General features: G+C 51.3%; 6 protein-coding genes across 6 annotated transcripts; 5 read left to right on the top strand and 1 right to left on the bottom strand.

The window, feature by feature from the left end:
• Positions 1-810: 810 nt before the first annotated feature.
• Positions 811-1,056, bottom strand: PODANS_5_11710 (uncharacterized protein; the record flags this gene model as incomplete). The annotated part of the gene is made up of 1 exon (XM_001904390.1): positions 811-1,056. A coding segment is annotated over one exon (246 nt), but the record flags the coding sequence as incomplete, so codon positions are not given.
• A 1,354-nt stretch (positions 1,057-2,410) lies between these two features.
• On the top strand, positions 2,411-5,636 carry PODANS_5_11700 (uncharacterized protein; the record flags this gene model as incomplete). Its single annotated transcript, XM_001904389.1, has 3 exons — positions 2,411-2,947; positions 2,995-3,318; positions 3,375-5,636. The coding sequence occupies 3 exons, from the start codon at positions 2,411-2,413 to the stop codon at positions 5,634-5,636; spliced, it is 3,123 nt and encodes a 1,040-aa protein (XP_001904424.1).
• Positions 5,637-6,366: 730 nt separating this feature from the next.
• On the top strand, positions 6,367-7,392 carry PODANS_5_11690 (uncharacterized protein; the record flags this gene model as incomplete). Its single annotated transcript, XM_001904388.1, has 2 exons — positions 6,367-6,824; positions 6,912-7,392. Coding segments are annotated over 2 exons (939 nt in total), but the record flags the coding sequence as incomplete, so codon positions are not given.
• A 139-nt stretch (positions 7,393-7,531) lies between these two features.
• Positions 7,532-8,914, top strand: PODANS_5_11680 (uncharacterized protein; the record flags this gene model as incomplete). Its single annotated transcript, XM_001904387.1, has 1 exon — positions 7,532-8,914. One exon carries the CDS (start codon positions 7,532-7,534, stop codon positions 8,912-8,914), a length of 1,383 nt encoding a protein of 460 aa, XP_001904422.1.
• A 1,009-nt stretch (positions 8,915-9,923) lies between these two features.
• Positions 9,924-12,174, top strand: PODANS_5_11670 (uncharacterized protein; the record flags this gene model as incomplete). Its single annotated transcript, XM_001904386.1, has 5 exons — positions 9,924-10,052; positions 10,116-10,591; positions 10,701-10,779; positions 10,829-11,018; positions 11,069-12,174. 5 exons carry the CDS (start codon positions 9,924-9,926, stop codon positions 12,172-12,174), a joined length of 1,980 nt encoding a protein of 659 aa, XP_001904421.1.
• An 833-nt stretch (positions 12,175-13,007) lies between these two features.
• PODANS_5_11669 (uncharacterized protein) lies at positions 13,008-13,490 on the top strand (the record flags this gene model as incomplete). Its single annotated transcript, XM_001904385.1, has 1 exon — positions 13,008-13,490. The coding sequence occupies one exon, from the start codon at positions 13,008-13,010 to the stop codon at positions 13,488-13,490; it is 483 nt and encodes a 160-aa protein (XP_001904420.1).
• Positions 13,491-13,834: the final 344 nt, after the last annotated feature.

Raw genomic sequence — 13,834 nt, 5'->3', positions numbered from 1 at the left:
TAAAGATCACCCTCAACCCGGGCAGTTCTGGTGGGGAACCCTGCATGCCGTGATTTGTATTCATCCAACAAGCCATTGTTGATGACTGCCAAGATGCATGTCAGCAAGGACGTGTAACCATCGGGTCAATCAAACAGTCTTCTCCCCACTTTGCGGCTGCAACATTGCTACTATCATCGCATGTACCATGGACAACTGTAGGGTACGTTATCCCCAACGTGCTATCACGTAGCAAATACGCAGGGGTTATGCAGTGCGAACCATGCATAATGGGGCTGTGTGTGTGTTGTCAAGCTGAAGGAAATACCACTGACAGACTGGCGATACCACTGATGGTGCAACTGCAAGGTCCTAAGTATTGAAAATGATAGGAGACGGATAGCGGGAAGGTGGTGATGTGGGCAATTGTGGGTACAAGACCTTGGTATGTCGAGGAAGTGGGAATAGCTTGCAAGGTCTGAATCTTGATATTGATTGGCATTGACGGAGTCTATCGTATGGCGTTGTGTACAGCTCGGTGATATGCCAAAAACGTGCCATCCAAGTTTCCCGCTAGTAGAAATATCTTGGTTCCCAACGCTACTAGCGCAAGCCAAATTCTTCTGCGAATGGTATCCTGAGGCTGTATGGGGGCACATTCGTTCCGGAGATGTGCCCCATCCCGAACTCTGTCGGGCAATGCCACGCACCAGCTGGTGTTATACCATTGGCTTCTGATAAGCCGGTGTATTTTCTTACTGACGGCGGAGGATTGATCGTGCATCGTGTTTTCCTTAAAATGTTCGCTGCTCCTCGCATGCCTACGCCTCTTCACTTCTTGGGTGGTGCTGGTGGGGGTGCCACATCCGTTGGCCTCCCCTTGGCCTGGTTCTTGAGCTCGTCAATAAAGTATTTGAAGAAACTCCTAGCCTGTTCGTATCCTTCTCTAGGGTCTGCTGAGGCCTCTCCCTGGCGCAGTGGTTCGTGTGGGTTGCGCCCGTATCGGAAATCTTCGACTCTACGGTGGATGCGCCGTACGCCGTGGTGGAAGCCGGGGCTTTGGAGGATCTTTGTCGGTTAGAGCCTTGTATAGGGATCGGGGAGCAGGATGATTGGGGAGCTTACTCGGGCGACGATATGATCCTGGAAATGTAAGTCAGTACAAGCTCTCCATGATAACAGCGAGGAAGACAAACCTCTACTCGCAGGTACACCTGCCAAAGTATGCGAGCCCAAGCCATGCTTCGAAAGGGACTGGAAAGTAAAAAATAAGGTGGGCGATATATTACATCGATAATAGAGTAGCAACCCAAGCGACAGGGTCCACTGGGTCACTTCGTGACGACGATGGTGACGTTCAAGGTCTGCCGCTGAATGGGACGAACACGCCGCTGGAACTTTTGCCCTGCCGCTGGGAAGAGCGACGTGGGACGCCACTTCACGTGACTTTAATCGCTGCTTTGTCAGGTTGGGAAGTGTCGCATTTGGGGGCTTTGGAGATGCCAAGGATGCATGATAATTCTCCCCACCAACATCAACACCAGTCTTCAGAGCAACGTAATGGTCAAATATTCCTATCTACCCTAGGCGGCGTCCTTCTCGAGAAAACCGTTTCTGTTGTTTCGGCTTTATCATCGTGGGTGTGTCTGTGCGCCGATGGACTGACCTGGTTGGTCATCGCTTGATTGTCAACACCTATCCAATTTCTCGCTGGTCTTTTGCTTGGGGAATATCAAACCTCCGATCTGGATTTTTCCTTCCTTTTACATTGTTCTTTTTCTTTAAAAAAAATTGTCTCCAAATAAATCGATATCACTTACCTCCTCTCAATATTCCATGCCAATCATCATCGTTCTCCCGATAATGCTCATCACTACAAGTTCACGAACCAACTGGCTTCACATTGCCTCAAATCAGCATGACTTGTTTTTGACACTCAAAACTGAGTCTCGGCCATGCGTCCATGCCGTTTCGATACCAGAACAGCCGGGTCGGGTATTGTGTCCGGCTTTTGGCGGCCTGAGAGAGGCGAAGACGGCACGGTTGAAGACGTTGGACTTCATCGGCCCGCTTCCAGACCACCACCAGAAGAAACAAGAAACGGCGTTTCAACCAATGCTCATAATGTTGTTGTGTGTCAGGTCTTTCGTGATGGTGGGCGGCACAGCGAGGCTAATAATAAGGATGTTGAAGACCTGAACAACGTCCGACAACCTGGGCCAGATGGCATTCTGACCATCACCATCGTTTTGTGTAATTTTCTCAACTCGTTGTTTTGCACGGTTGATTGGTCACACCAAAATGAAGATCCAAGAAGACCAGATCAAGTCAGTTGGGCTTACGCTGCTATATGAGCCTGACGGACCAATCGATTCAGCCGTTGAGTGAGTAGACCACCCTTTCGGCTGAATGAGAGCACTGTCTGATCATCATGCGCAGTATTATCTTGGTCCATGGCATGGGCGGCCATCCTGTCAGGTCATGGAAGTGCTTTGACGAAGGGCAAACGCCAACACCCATCACGCCAACACATCCCTCATCAACACGAGGGAAGAGACTGAGAAAGCCGCCTCCTACAGCGCAACTCAGGCGAACGAACTCGGAGCCGTTACTTGCCAAAGAGGAAGGCTTTGTTAGCAGATCGCGAACTTTGCTGAGAAAAGCCTCGTTCAAGTCATCTTCCCGATTACGTCTTGCCGACTTTGCGGATCAGCTTAACGAGGCCCCAAGGAACGACGTGTTCTGGCCGTTGGACTTTTTACCGCAATCCTGCCCAAACGCCAGGATATTTACGTGGGGCTACCACACCCTGGTTGTGGACAAGAAGCCCCTCCGGCTACAAGGCGACATATTTGCGCATGCCAGCGAGTTTTTGTTTGAACTGGCTACTGCGCGGGCAGCGTTTGGGGCGCAAGCGCGTCCTCTTGTCTTCGTTGCTCATTCCACTGGCGGTATCATCCTAAAAGAAGTAAGGGTCTCTCTGGCTTGTCATGTTTTATTGGCTAACTCCTGTAGATCCTTCGCCTTGCCGACATCGAACGCGACGGACCTCTGAAAGATGTCCTTTTCTCGACATCCGCCGTGGTTTTCCTCGCTAGCCCTCACCGCGCCACGGAACATGCATCACTTGGAGACGCTGTGACAAGTATGGGCAGTGTGACCCTCTCTGTTGACCCGGACGATCTTGTTTTGCCACAGCTTTGTGGTGGCAGCAGCGCTGAGATTGAGCTTGGACGACAATCGTTTATCAGGCAATGGAACGAGTTCAACTTCAGGGTCAAGACATTCCAGGAGTCTGTTATTCCAAGCTTTGCAGATGCTGATGAGCGGGCTGCCGCAGTAAGTGACCGCCAATTCCCGGCGAAGAAGGACAGAGACCTGAAAAATGCACACAGACCGTACATCGACTTGCAAGCTTCATCGGAGACCCTCGAGAAAAGGCAACAACGATCGGGGCTTTGCATAACGACGTTGCTAAGTTTTGGTCGATGGAAGATGTGGGATACCAAGCTTTGATAACTTGCTTGGCTGAGTTTGTTCGGGACGAAGAGGAAAGAGTAAGTCACCTCCAGATTGATGTCAAGTTATTGCCAGCTAACCTGAAGGAGCGTCATGTCCTAAATAGCGAAGAAACCGACTGCCTGGCGGCACTCGTTCCACCCCCAATTTTTCACGCCGAGACCCTCCCGGCCGCATCCTATCCTGGAACCTGCCTTTGGCTATACGATCTGTACGACTTTCAGACATGGCACAACCGAAGTGGCCCAAACAAGAACAAGGTCTTCTGGATACGAGGCGAATCTGGGTGTGGCAAGAACATCCTTCTCACGTCTCTACGCAGGAGGCTTGGACGACAGTGGGGCCCTGCTGGAGCATCCATTATCGGCATTACAGCACACCATACAAGCATCCCAGCGAGTGTCTGTCGTAGTCTTTTGGGACAGCTATTTCTGCAGGACCCGCGTCTTCGGACGGCATTACTCGAACTCTACAGGCAACCTCGAGCTGACCCGGAGGCCTTCGACGACGCCCAAGTTCTGTCATTCTTTTCCGATTTTTACATCGACCAACCAATCAAGACCCCCACAAGACGAACCTTCATCCTCGTCGAGATACCGGATGAGGCTGGGTCGATGTATGTCGGAGAGGTGATCAGTCGTCTGTCCCGTCTCGCACATAACTCCAACTTCAGCATATGCGTCACCAGTGCTTACCACCCCGAAACCGAGCTTTATAATACCATCGGCATCCCAATGCACATCCGAAACACCGACGATATCCTTCGTTTTGTCAGTCTCAACTTGATGGCAGAATGGGAGGAACGCAACCGTACAGTCATGATGATTGGTCGAAAAGCAGGAGGCGTCTTTTTATGGGCTGAGATTGTGGTTAATATCGTCAATGCGGCTATTCTAGAAGGCGCTACTCAGGAGCTCATCGAGTGCACCCTGCAAGAGGTTCCTGGTGATTTGCACGGGCTGTATGAGTGGATGTTAAGCACCCTGAACGAGAAAGAAAGGGCTGAGGCATTGATCCTCTTTCAGTGGGTAATACTTGCCTCCGAGCCGATGCGTCTGAATGATCTCTTCATTGCAATCAGACTCACCGACCCAAACCAGTTCGAGCACTATAAGCGTCTCGGGCCGTTGATGGCTCTCGATGTCGGGGCCCCATTTTCGACGCGGGACCTCCGGCAACTTCGGAATTCTCTGATAACATCCGACACACCCTGTCAATTCCACAGATGGGTACGAACCCGCTCCATTGGTCTCCTTGAAGTCAAGTCGGATGGAAACGACTCTCTTGGCCTTCAACGAGTACAGGCACGGCACTGCTCCGTCCGCTCTTTCTTCCTCTCGGGCCGAGGCTTGACTTGCCTCACGTCTGGCAACAGTACCATCCCGGCCAACCTAACCACGACCGACTTCCTCAATATCTCACATTACTCCTTCCTCCGAGCTTGTCTGACCTACCTCAATATGCGTGACTTTGAGAGTCTAAGTCAAAATCCCAAACCAAGCCCGAACGTCAAGTCAGCCCCTTTTCTCAGCCTCAACATTCCGCTGCGGCCCCTCTCGACGACTGCCAACCAACGCCAGCTAATCACGTCATCCTACCCCTTCCTTCAATACGCCGTCTCCAACCTTATCTTCCATCTGTTGTCACCACAACACTTCCGCTATTTCCTACCTCAAAATGAGCTCTTCCTTGCCCTCTCCGCGAAGAAGTTCCGCCTATGGAAACGATGGACTTCACTTCTCGGGACTCATGATGCAGATGAGATTATCACTTTGCATACAAAGGCAGGGACCAAGACAAAAGGATTGATGAGTCCTGTTTATGGAGCTAGGTTTAGGCTTGAGAGGGTGTTGAGGAAGTTGGGGGGGTTGTCTGCTGCTGCTTTGAGGGTGAAGGAGGAGGAGCAGAGGTTGGGGAAAGGGAGGAAGGAAAGAAGGAGGAGTGGCTGGGTGGGAAAGGGGATTATGTCGCCCGTTACACCTATTTTGCCGGCACCTGGCTTGGGAAGGGGGGTTGGGAGGAAGAAGGAGTGGAAGCCTGTGAAAGAACAGAGGTTCGAGTTGCCCGGGAAGTTGATGCTGGATTCGCCTGGGGTTGGGGAGGGATTGGGTGGGGTGCCGGTTGGGTTGGCTGTATGATAGTCATCCGCCATCGGTAGTCTCAAGACTGGAAACCCTCCATATCAACCATAAAATGTGCGGTCCTTTTTACGGCAGCATACAGAATAGGCACTTCAGTTGGGCCAACTTTGTGGAACAGTGACGACCTGCTCTCGAGGCAGCCAGCAGACACGGGCTTGACAGACAGTCCACTCAACTAGGTAATAGGATATCTCCTTCACATGATTTGTTCATTCGTTCCAATGGACGCATGCATCTTCATACATCTTAAACGCTATTTCTGGAAGGTCCCACCCGCCTGTTGTGTGTCTTCTCGACCCATCCCTCCGATATATTCTCACTCACGTTACGACCGGGGTGACGAATCTGAAAACCGCCATATTCGATGAAGCCAAGCACCGTAGGCTTTTGAAGAGTGTCAAGTACGGCAGCCTGAACGAACGGCGCAACAGATCAGAACGCCCGCTGCCAACACCTTAAGATGGATATTTGGGCATTCTGAAAACGACGATGATAGCGACGACGACAACGACGACGACGACGACGATGAGGATAGCAACGAACCGGACGAGAGCAGAATAGACGAGGAACATGAAGATATTCATAAGCTTCTCGGAGACGCTGCAAGACGTCAGGAGGCTTCAATTCAGTTCCTGTCGTGGCTGCAGTCGACTGACGAGCCTCTTTTCTGGATATGCGGGAAGCCAGGCTCCGGCAAAAGTACTCTTATGAAGTATGTCGCCAATAATCCCAGAACTATACGACTTGTCAATGCGGCGGGGAAACAGACTGTCATCCTGAGCACTTCATCTGGACTGCTGGTCAACCCATGGAGAGAAGGATCAAGGGAGTTTTGTGTTCGTTGCTCCATCAATTGCTCGACTCCGTTGCCGAGATGACCACCAGAATCAGCACCCAATATCCCTGGACGGTCAAGAAAGGGGAGGCTCCTGACTGGAACGAGAAGGAGCTCAAGAAGGTTCTCAAATTCGCTCTAGAGCATCTGGGCACCGACGTCTGTATATTTTTGGACGGGCTTGACGAGATCGATGCCGGTCTATCAGAAGGACAACGGCGACTTCTGAACCTCGTTAAGGAGCTCCAAACTCTAAACAATGTCAAAATATGCGTCGCAAGTCGTCCTGAACCCCTTCTAAAAAGCGGTCTATCCCATGCGCCAATGTTCAAAATTCACGAACTCACACAGTGAGACATTTGGAAATATGCCTCCAGTGTCTTGGACACACGTTTCAAGCAGCTTGCTGGCTCTGACCAAACACCACTCCTGAAAAGTATTTGTGAGATGGCTGATGGAGTGTTTTTGTGGGTTGCACTGGCCCTTCAGTCGCTAAGAAATGGTTTAGCCCAAGGCGACAGTGTTTGGGAACTAGGCAAGCGCCTGAGAGCTTTGCCGAGAGATTTGAAAGATCTATATGCGGCGATGTGGAAGCGACTTGGGGATGACGAGCCTCTGTATCGACGAGATGCTGCAATGTATCTCAACACAGTTTTGGCCTGCCAGCTCATCGATAATCGCAAGCCATTAGCCATCGGTGAATTGCTTTTGGCAACTGACTTGAGCCTCATGGATCAGTTTTGCCATGGAAGGTTAGAAACCGAGGGCCTGGAGCGAACTCTCACGAAGACATCGGATCAACTTGCGCGCCGAATAGAAGTCCGTTGCGTAGGGCTCCTGGAGGTCACAGAAAACGCCAACACGCCCCTGTTTAACAGGGTTCTCTTTATTCATCGATCGGCCAAAGAGTTTCTTTGAGGGGTCCGAAGAGGGACAGAAGCTGTTGCAGTGTGATCGTCTCAGCAAAGTGCAAAGGCTTGTCAAAATTACACAGGCTGTGCTTGTTGCTGTACTACTGTTTCCCGAAGGTTCCCTCGAACACAGTAACGTGCGGACAATGTGCGACAACCCTGCTTCCTTCTTCCGCGAGATTCAGCATAATTGGAGGAGGTACGGGATCTCTCGGGTGCAAGTGTTGGGGATTCTTTCCGCTGCCGAGGGCATTCTTGAGGCATGGCCGTCCAGTCGCACCAGCCCATGGCTCATGGTGCCATGGATCGATATTCTCGGCGTCGCCTCAAGTGAATACGCACATGATTTTTTGCTCGACAGGTTAAGAACTTTGGATGAAGCTGGGCAGGTTTCTGTGGAGTACAACACCTATCTGCTCACGGCCGCCCTATCAGATGACCTTTTTGGGATCGATGGCAAATTCTTCGAAATAGTGAATGATATGGATCCAAGACTCTTTGACGAGTCGGATGAGGAAGATGCGGCATTGTTTCACAACCCCAAGTGTGATTTGAAAGAGGTTGTGATCGGGAGCTTGGAGATGACCTTGGAGGTTTTGCGAACTCGAGAAATCAACCCGAACCTCCGGACATTCTCCTACAACGGCTATACGATAAACGGCGACACACCTGCAGCATTCCACGTCAGTCCGACAGAGGCAGCCGCAAGACTGTTGCTAGCCGCCAGTGTAACACACTGTATCCGAGGCCTCATAGCCCCCGTGATCAACAAGCTCTTGGATCTGGGTGCCGATTTGTCTAAGCGCACAGGGTTCACTATCTGCCCTGTCTACCAACATGAAATGAAAGGGATATTTGAGTTCAGCTCTCATGGATGGTCGTCCATTGCATATGCAGAGATTGTCGACGCAATCCATGGTGGTGGGCTTTTCGTCGAGACCGACACTGCAACCCTGCTCGCACTCGCCCGCCGTACGTTTTATCATCAAGATGATCTGTCCGACTCCGAAAAGGATTTTGTCAGGAGGCTCCGGAAAACGAAGTTTCGGGTAACTCGCATTATCTATATTCCTCGGGATTATAACTGCTTCGACACCACCGACTCCACGTACACAGATTCTCTGGCTCATAGTCTCAAGCGCATAGTTATGATTGAAGACGCGAAATTCTATCTTATGGAAATTGATAAGCTGATGGAATCTATGCAAAACAACCTGGAACGTCGGAAGCGAAGGGATTTGGTCAAAGAATTTATTGCTGAAGACATTGCCTGGAGTTGGAGTGATGAAAGGACTCGTCGACCACAAAGTATGTGGATCGTCGGGAGCCACTTGAAGATGTGTCCAGACAGTCAAAGACCTTGCACAATCAACTGGAATTTTTTGAAGAAGATTCATTTTCCGACGACGATTCATTTTCCGACGACGATTCATTTTCCGACAACGATTCAAGCCTTTTCTGAAGAAAATGATGAAGGGAGACCGTATTGTGGTGAAGAAGATGGACAACAGGAAGAGTACCTTGGTTAATAACAACTTGTATTCAAGTTTAACACTTTGACACATCCGCGTAAGATACACAAGGTGAACCTTTACCAGAAAACGGGCCCGTCAGATCCATCATATATCCTCAAATTACCCTACATCATCCAGGGGAACTAGGTCGGTAGGTGCATCGTAGCTAGTCTAAATGCATGAATCCATTCCCATGCTCTCATGAGGATTATCAGAGTAGGTACCGCTAATGGGATGAGGATGACGGCCGTCCCTATTTGGAGCTATGCTCAAGACTTTTGTATAACTTTACTTTCATATTTTCCGAACAAAGTTTGACTCAGATGGAGCCTAGGTGTGACCTTTCTATTGGTGCGCATGCTAGAACAGCAATGTAACGTGGAATGGATGTTGACGGTATTCGCCGCTCGGTATGTCACTGCATTCTCCACCGACTGCACAATCCCCAGAACCTTTCTCCGCTCTTTACCTTGGTTGTCTCGATCTCCCGGCAATGGCTCATCCTCCCCCGCTCCCGAGTCCCCGGCTTGGTGATCGGTTCGGTTCGGCATTGGCACCCTCAACTGCAACCACATCACCCAACGGCGAAGAGCTATTCCCACGATCTTTCTAAATACCCGTCGCCCCCCTGCGTAGCGTCGCACCAAAACAGCCACCCACAAACCTTACCCACCACAGCATTGGAGCGCTTCTACCAAACGCCTCCCAAGATCAACCCACCACATCAACCCAAATACCCACCCGCCAGATATTTGCCTATATTGAAGCATCCCGGGAACCTGGATTCAGCATGTTTTGTTTAGATCACGGTCTGGCGGATCATCGGGTGGCAAGGCCGCGGTTGTTGTAACTCGATGGATTTCTCGGTGTGTGAGGGGAAGAAGGGGATGCTTAAAACCATCGTCGTTGACCGACCTCCGAGAACTCATGGCTTCTTCTTCTTCCTCTTCACTCTTGTCAGTGTCAATTCTGCTTTTGCGCTTATTACCATTTCTTGGTGGTGGTGCAAAGTAAAACCGGCAGGATGATCCACCTCAAGCCAGCCCTCGCGGCGTTGTTGGCGCTGTCGACGCAATGTGTGGCTATTGATTTGTTTGTCAAGTCTTCGGGGGGGAATAAGACGACTGATATCATGTATGGTCTTATGCACGAGGTATGTGTTTTGCGAGATCTCCCTTTTGTTTTTGCGCACTGCTGACATGGAGACTGCAAACAGGATATCAACAACTCCGGCGACGGCGGCATCTACGCCGAGCTAATCTCCAACCGCGCGTTCCAAGGGAGTGAGAAGTTCCCCTCCAACCTCGACAACTGGAGCCCCGTCGGTGGCGCTACCCTTACCCTTCAGAAGCTTGCCAAGCCCCTTTCCTCTGCGTTGCCTTACTCCGTCAATGTTGCCAACCCCAAGGAGGGCAAGGGCAAGGGCAAGGACACCAAGGGGAAGAAGGTTGGCTTGGCCAATGCTGGGTTTTGGGGTATGGATGTCAAGAGGCAGAAGTACACTGGTAGCTTCCACGTTACTGGTGAGTACAAGGGTGACTTTGAGGTTAGCTTGCGCAGCGCGATTACCGGGGAGACCTTTGGCAAGAAGGTGGTGAAGGGTGGGAGTAAGAAGGGGAAGTGGACCGAGAAGGAGTTTGAGTTGGTGCCTTTCAAGGATGCGCCCAACAGCAACAACACCTTTGTTGTGCAGTGGGATGCCGAGGTATGTGCTTCTTTGATATTGGCTGAGATAGAAGTTGGGTTGACATGATGTGGTGCAGGGCGCAAAGGACGGATCTTTGGATCTCAACTTGATCAGCTTGTTCCCTCCGACATTCAAGGGAAGGAAGAATGGGCTGAGAATTGATCTTGCGCAGACGATGGTTGAGCTCAAGCCGGTAAGTCCTCTCTAGTCAGAAAAGTAGAGCCTTTGTTAACGCTTGACAGACCTTCTTGCGCTTCCCCGGTGGCAACATGCTCGAGGGTAACACCTTGGACACTTGGTGGAAGTGGTACGAGACCATTGGCCCTCTGAAGGATCGCCCGGGCATGGCTGGTGTCTGGGAGTACCAGCAAACCCTTGGCTTGGGTCTGGTCGAGTACATGGAGTGGGCCGATGACATGAACTTGGAGCCCAGTATGTGATCCCATTTTCTGGAGTGACTTCTCTTGCTAACGTATCCACAGTTGTCGGTGTCTTCGCTGGTCTTGCCCTCGATGGCTCGTTCGTTCCCGAATCCGAGATGGGATGGGTCATCCAACAGGCTCTCGACGAAATCGAGTTCCTCACTGGCGATGCTAAGACCACCAAATGGGGTGCCGTCCGCGCGAAGCTTGGTCACCCCAAGCCTTGGAAGGTCAAGTGGGTTGAGATCGGTAACGAGGATTGGCTTGCCGGACGCCCTGCTGGCTTCGAGTCGTACATCAACTACCGCTTCCCCATGATGATGAAGGCCTTCAACGAAAAGTACCCCGACATCAAGATCATCGCCTCGCCCTCCATCTTCGACAACATGACAATCCCCGCGGGTGCTGCCGGTGATCACCACCCGTACCTGACTCCCGATGAGTTCGTTGAGCGATTCGCCAAGTTCGATAACTTGAGCAAGGATAACGTGACGCTCATCGGCGAGGCTGCGTCGACGCATCCTAACGGTGGTATCGCTTGGGAGGGAGATCTCATGCCCTTGCCTTGGTGGGGCGGCAGTGTTGCTGAGGCTATCTTCTTGATCAGCACTGAGAGAAACGGTGACAAGATCATCGGTGCTACTTACGCGCCTGGTCTTCGCAGCTTGGACCGCTGGCAATGGAGCATGACCTGGGTGCAGCATGCCGCCGACCCGGCCCTCACCACTCGCTCGACCAGTTGGTATGTCTGGAGAATCCTCGCCCACCACATCATCCGTGAGACGCTCCCGGTCGATGCCCCGGCCGGCAAGCCCAACTTTGACCCTCTGTTCTACGTTGCCGGAAAGAGCGAGAGTGGCACCGGTATCTTCAAGGCTGCCGTCTACAACTCGACTGAATCGATCCCGGTGTCGTTGAAGTTTGATGGTCTCAACGAGGGAGCGGTTGCCAACTTGACGGTGCTTACTGGGCCGGAGGATCCGTATGGATACAACGACCCCTTCACTGGTATCAATGTTGTCAAGGAGAAGACCACCTTCATCAAGGCCGGAAAGGGCGGCAAGTTCACCTTCACCCTGCCGGGCTTGAGTGTTGCTGTGTTGGAGACGGCCGACGCGGTCAAGGGTGGCAAGGGAAAGGGCAAGGGCAAGGGAAAGGGTAACTGAGGAAAAGTAAACGAAGCAGAATGTGATACCGATCGGAGCAATACAAAGTCGAAATAAAAAGACAGACTCGATCATCTAAACACTCTATTGACCATGTGACAAGGAGGGAACAACTTCCTTGCCTTATAGGCGCCGAGCAAGGACCACATTTCATAAATCGGAGTGAGTATATGCTTTGATTGGCCCAGTGGTTGGGACTTGAGAGCATGCTCAAGCTGCCACCACTGATTCAACGCGTTCTGGGTTCGACTCCCGGAGCGTGATCATCGTCCATGCAATATTAGCTACATACATGAGCGTGCCTACGGCCACCGACAGGGCGTACACATCTGTGGGATGGTCACATAGTCTGGTGGGATCGGGGGATAGTTCCTCTGAGGGAGGGTCAATCAGGCACATATTTTGGTGCTTTTTTTCCCCTGCTTCCTTCTCAAATTCATCTTCCAACCATGACTGAGACACGATGCCAACACGAGATTCATTGTTGTAGGAGGTGACAGCCGGCCTCTTGTATCCCGAACCCTGACTTCAGTGATCCATGAACAAAGAATTGCGTCTGAGCGGCCCTTTTCACTTATGGACACATCAGACGAACGGTTACATAATAGCCACAAAAGAGACCTGTTGCTTTGTCCTCTGTTGTACCAAGCTTTTGAAGCCCAGTTGAGTGGGAGGTCGCAAAACATTGCGTGGTCTGCTTTTCAGCCCATAATGCCAAAGGTGCGGTTCCGTCAAACCGTTTTCCACGATTTTGATTGCTTGTAACTTTTTCATTTGAAGTGTATGCTTCCTGCCCTTCATTCTCTGCAAGTCAACCGCTAACACCTATCAGCATGTCCCTCTCCCTCAACATTCCCAAGATGACCTCCAACTCCACCGCCAGCAACAATCCAAACATCAGATACGAAGGCTCTTCTCAGACGAAGAAAAGCGAAGCGGATTACATCCCACCAAAGCGATTCTACGTCGCCCTTCCTCAAATCGCCCTCGACTACGCCTACTTCAAGGACAATGTAACAACCAACAGCATCCTTCGCCGCTGGAATCTGTGTCTTCGTGCCTCTCTCTCTCGGCATCGACTCGGTCATTATTTGACTCATGACGGGGTGCCGCCTCCCAACAACGATCCCTCCAGCAAGGCATACAAAGACTGGCGGAACGATTGTTTTGATATCATCGAGTTAATACTCGCCTCGGTGCAGGGGATGGTGTTGGATATGAGTAATAAGGGGTGGTATCCTCTCTCTGAGGACCCAAGACATCATTATCTCAAGGTGTTTGAGACGTTTGGGTTGAATGGACCGGAGGATCTTTGAGAATAGACAAATCGATCACACTCATTCCATGAATCCGATCAACAAAATTCCTTTTTCCAACAGTACCTATCAACAAAAGCGATCTACCCCCCCTCTTCCTACCCCCTCTCCCCATAAACCTCCCCCTCAGTATTAACCCACTCAGCCCACCTCTCCACCCTCGGCCTCCCACCCCCCGGCCAATGCCCCTTATACACCTCCCCGGTCCTAAACCCGCCCCAAACCCTCCCCCCGGTCGACAACCAAACCACCACCACCTCAAGCACATACCCCAAGCAATAATACGCCGCCCTCGAATGAGACCACCGCTCCTCCCCCGACGGCCTCGAATCAAACATCACCCC

Source organism: Podospora anserina, chromosome 5 (genome assembly GCF_000226545.1).
Source record: "Podospora anserina S mat+ genomic DNA chromosome 5, supercontig 7".
NCBI lineage: Eukaryota > Fungi > Ascomycota > Sordariomycetes > Sordariales > Podosporaceae > Podospora > Podospora anserina.
The sequence above is the reverse complement of the archived record's forward strand: the minus strand, read 5'-3'. Positions and strand labels throughout refer to the sequence as shown.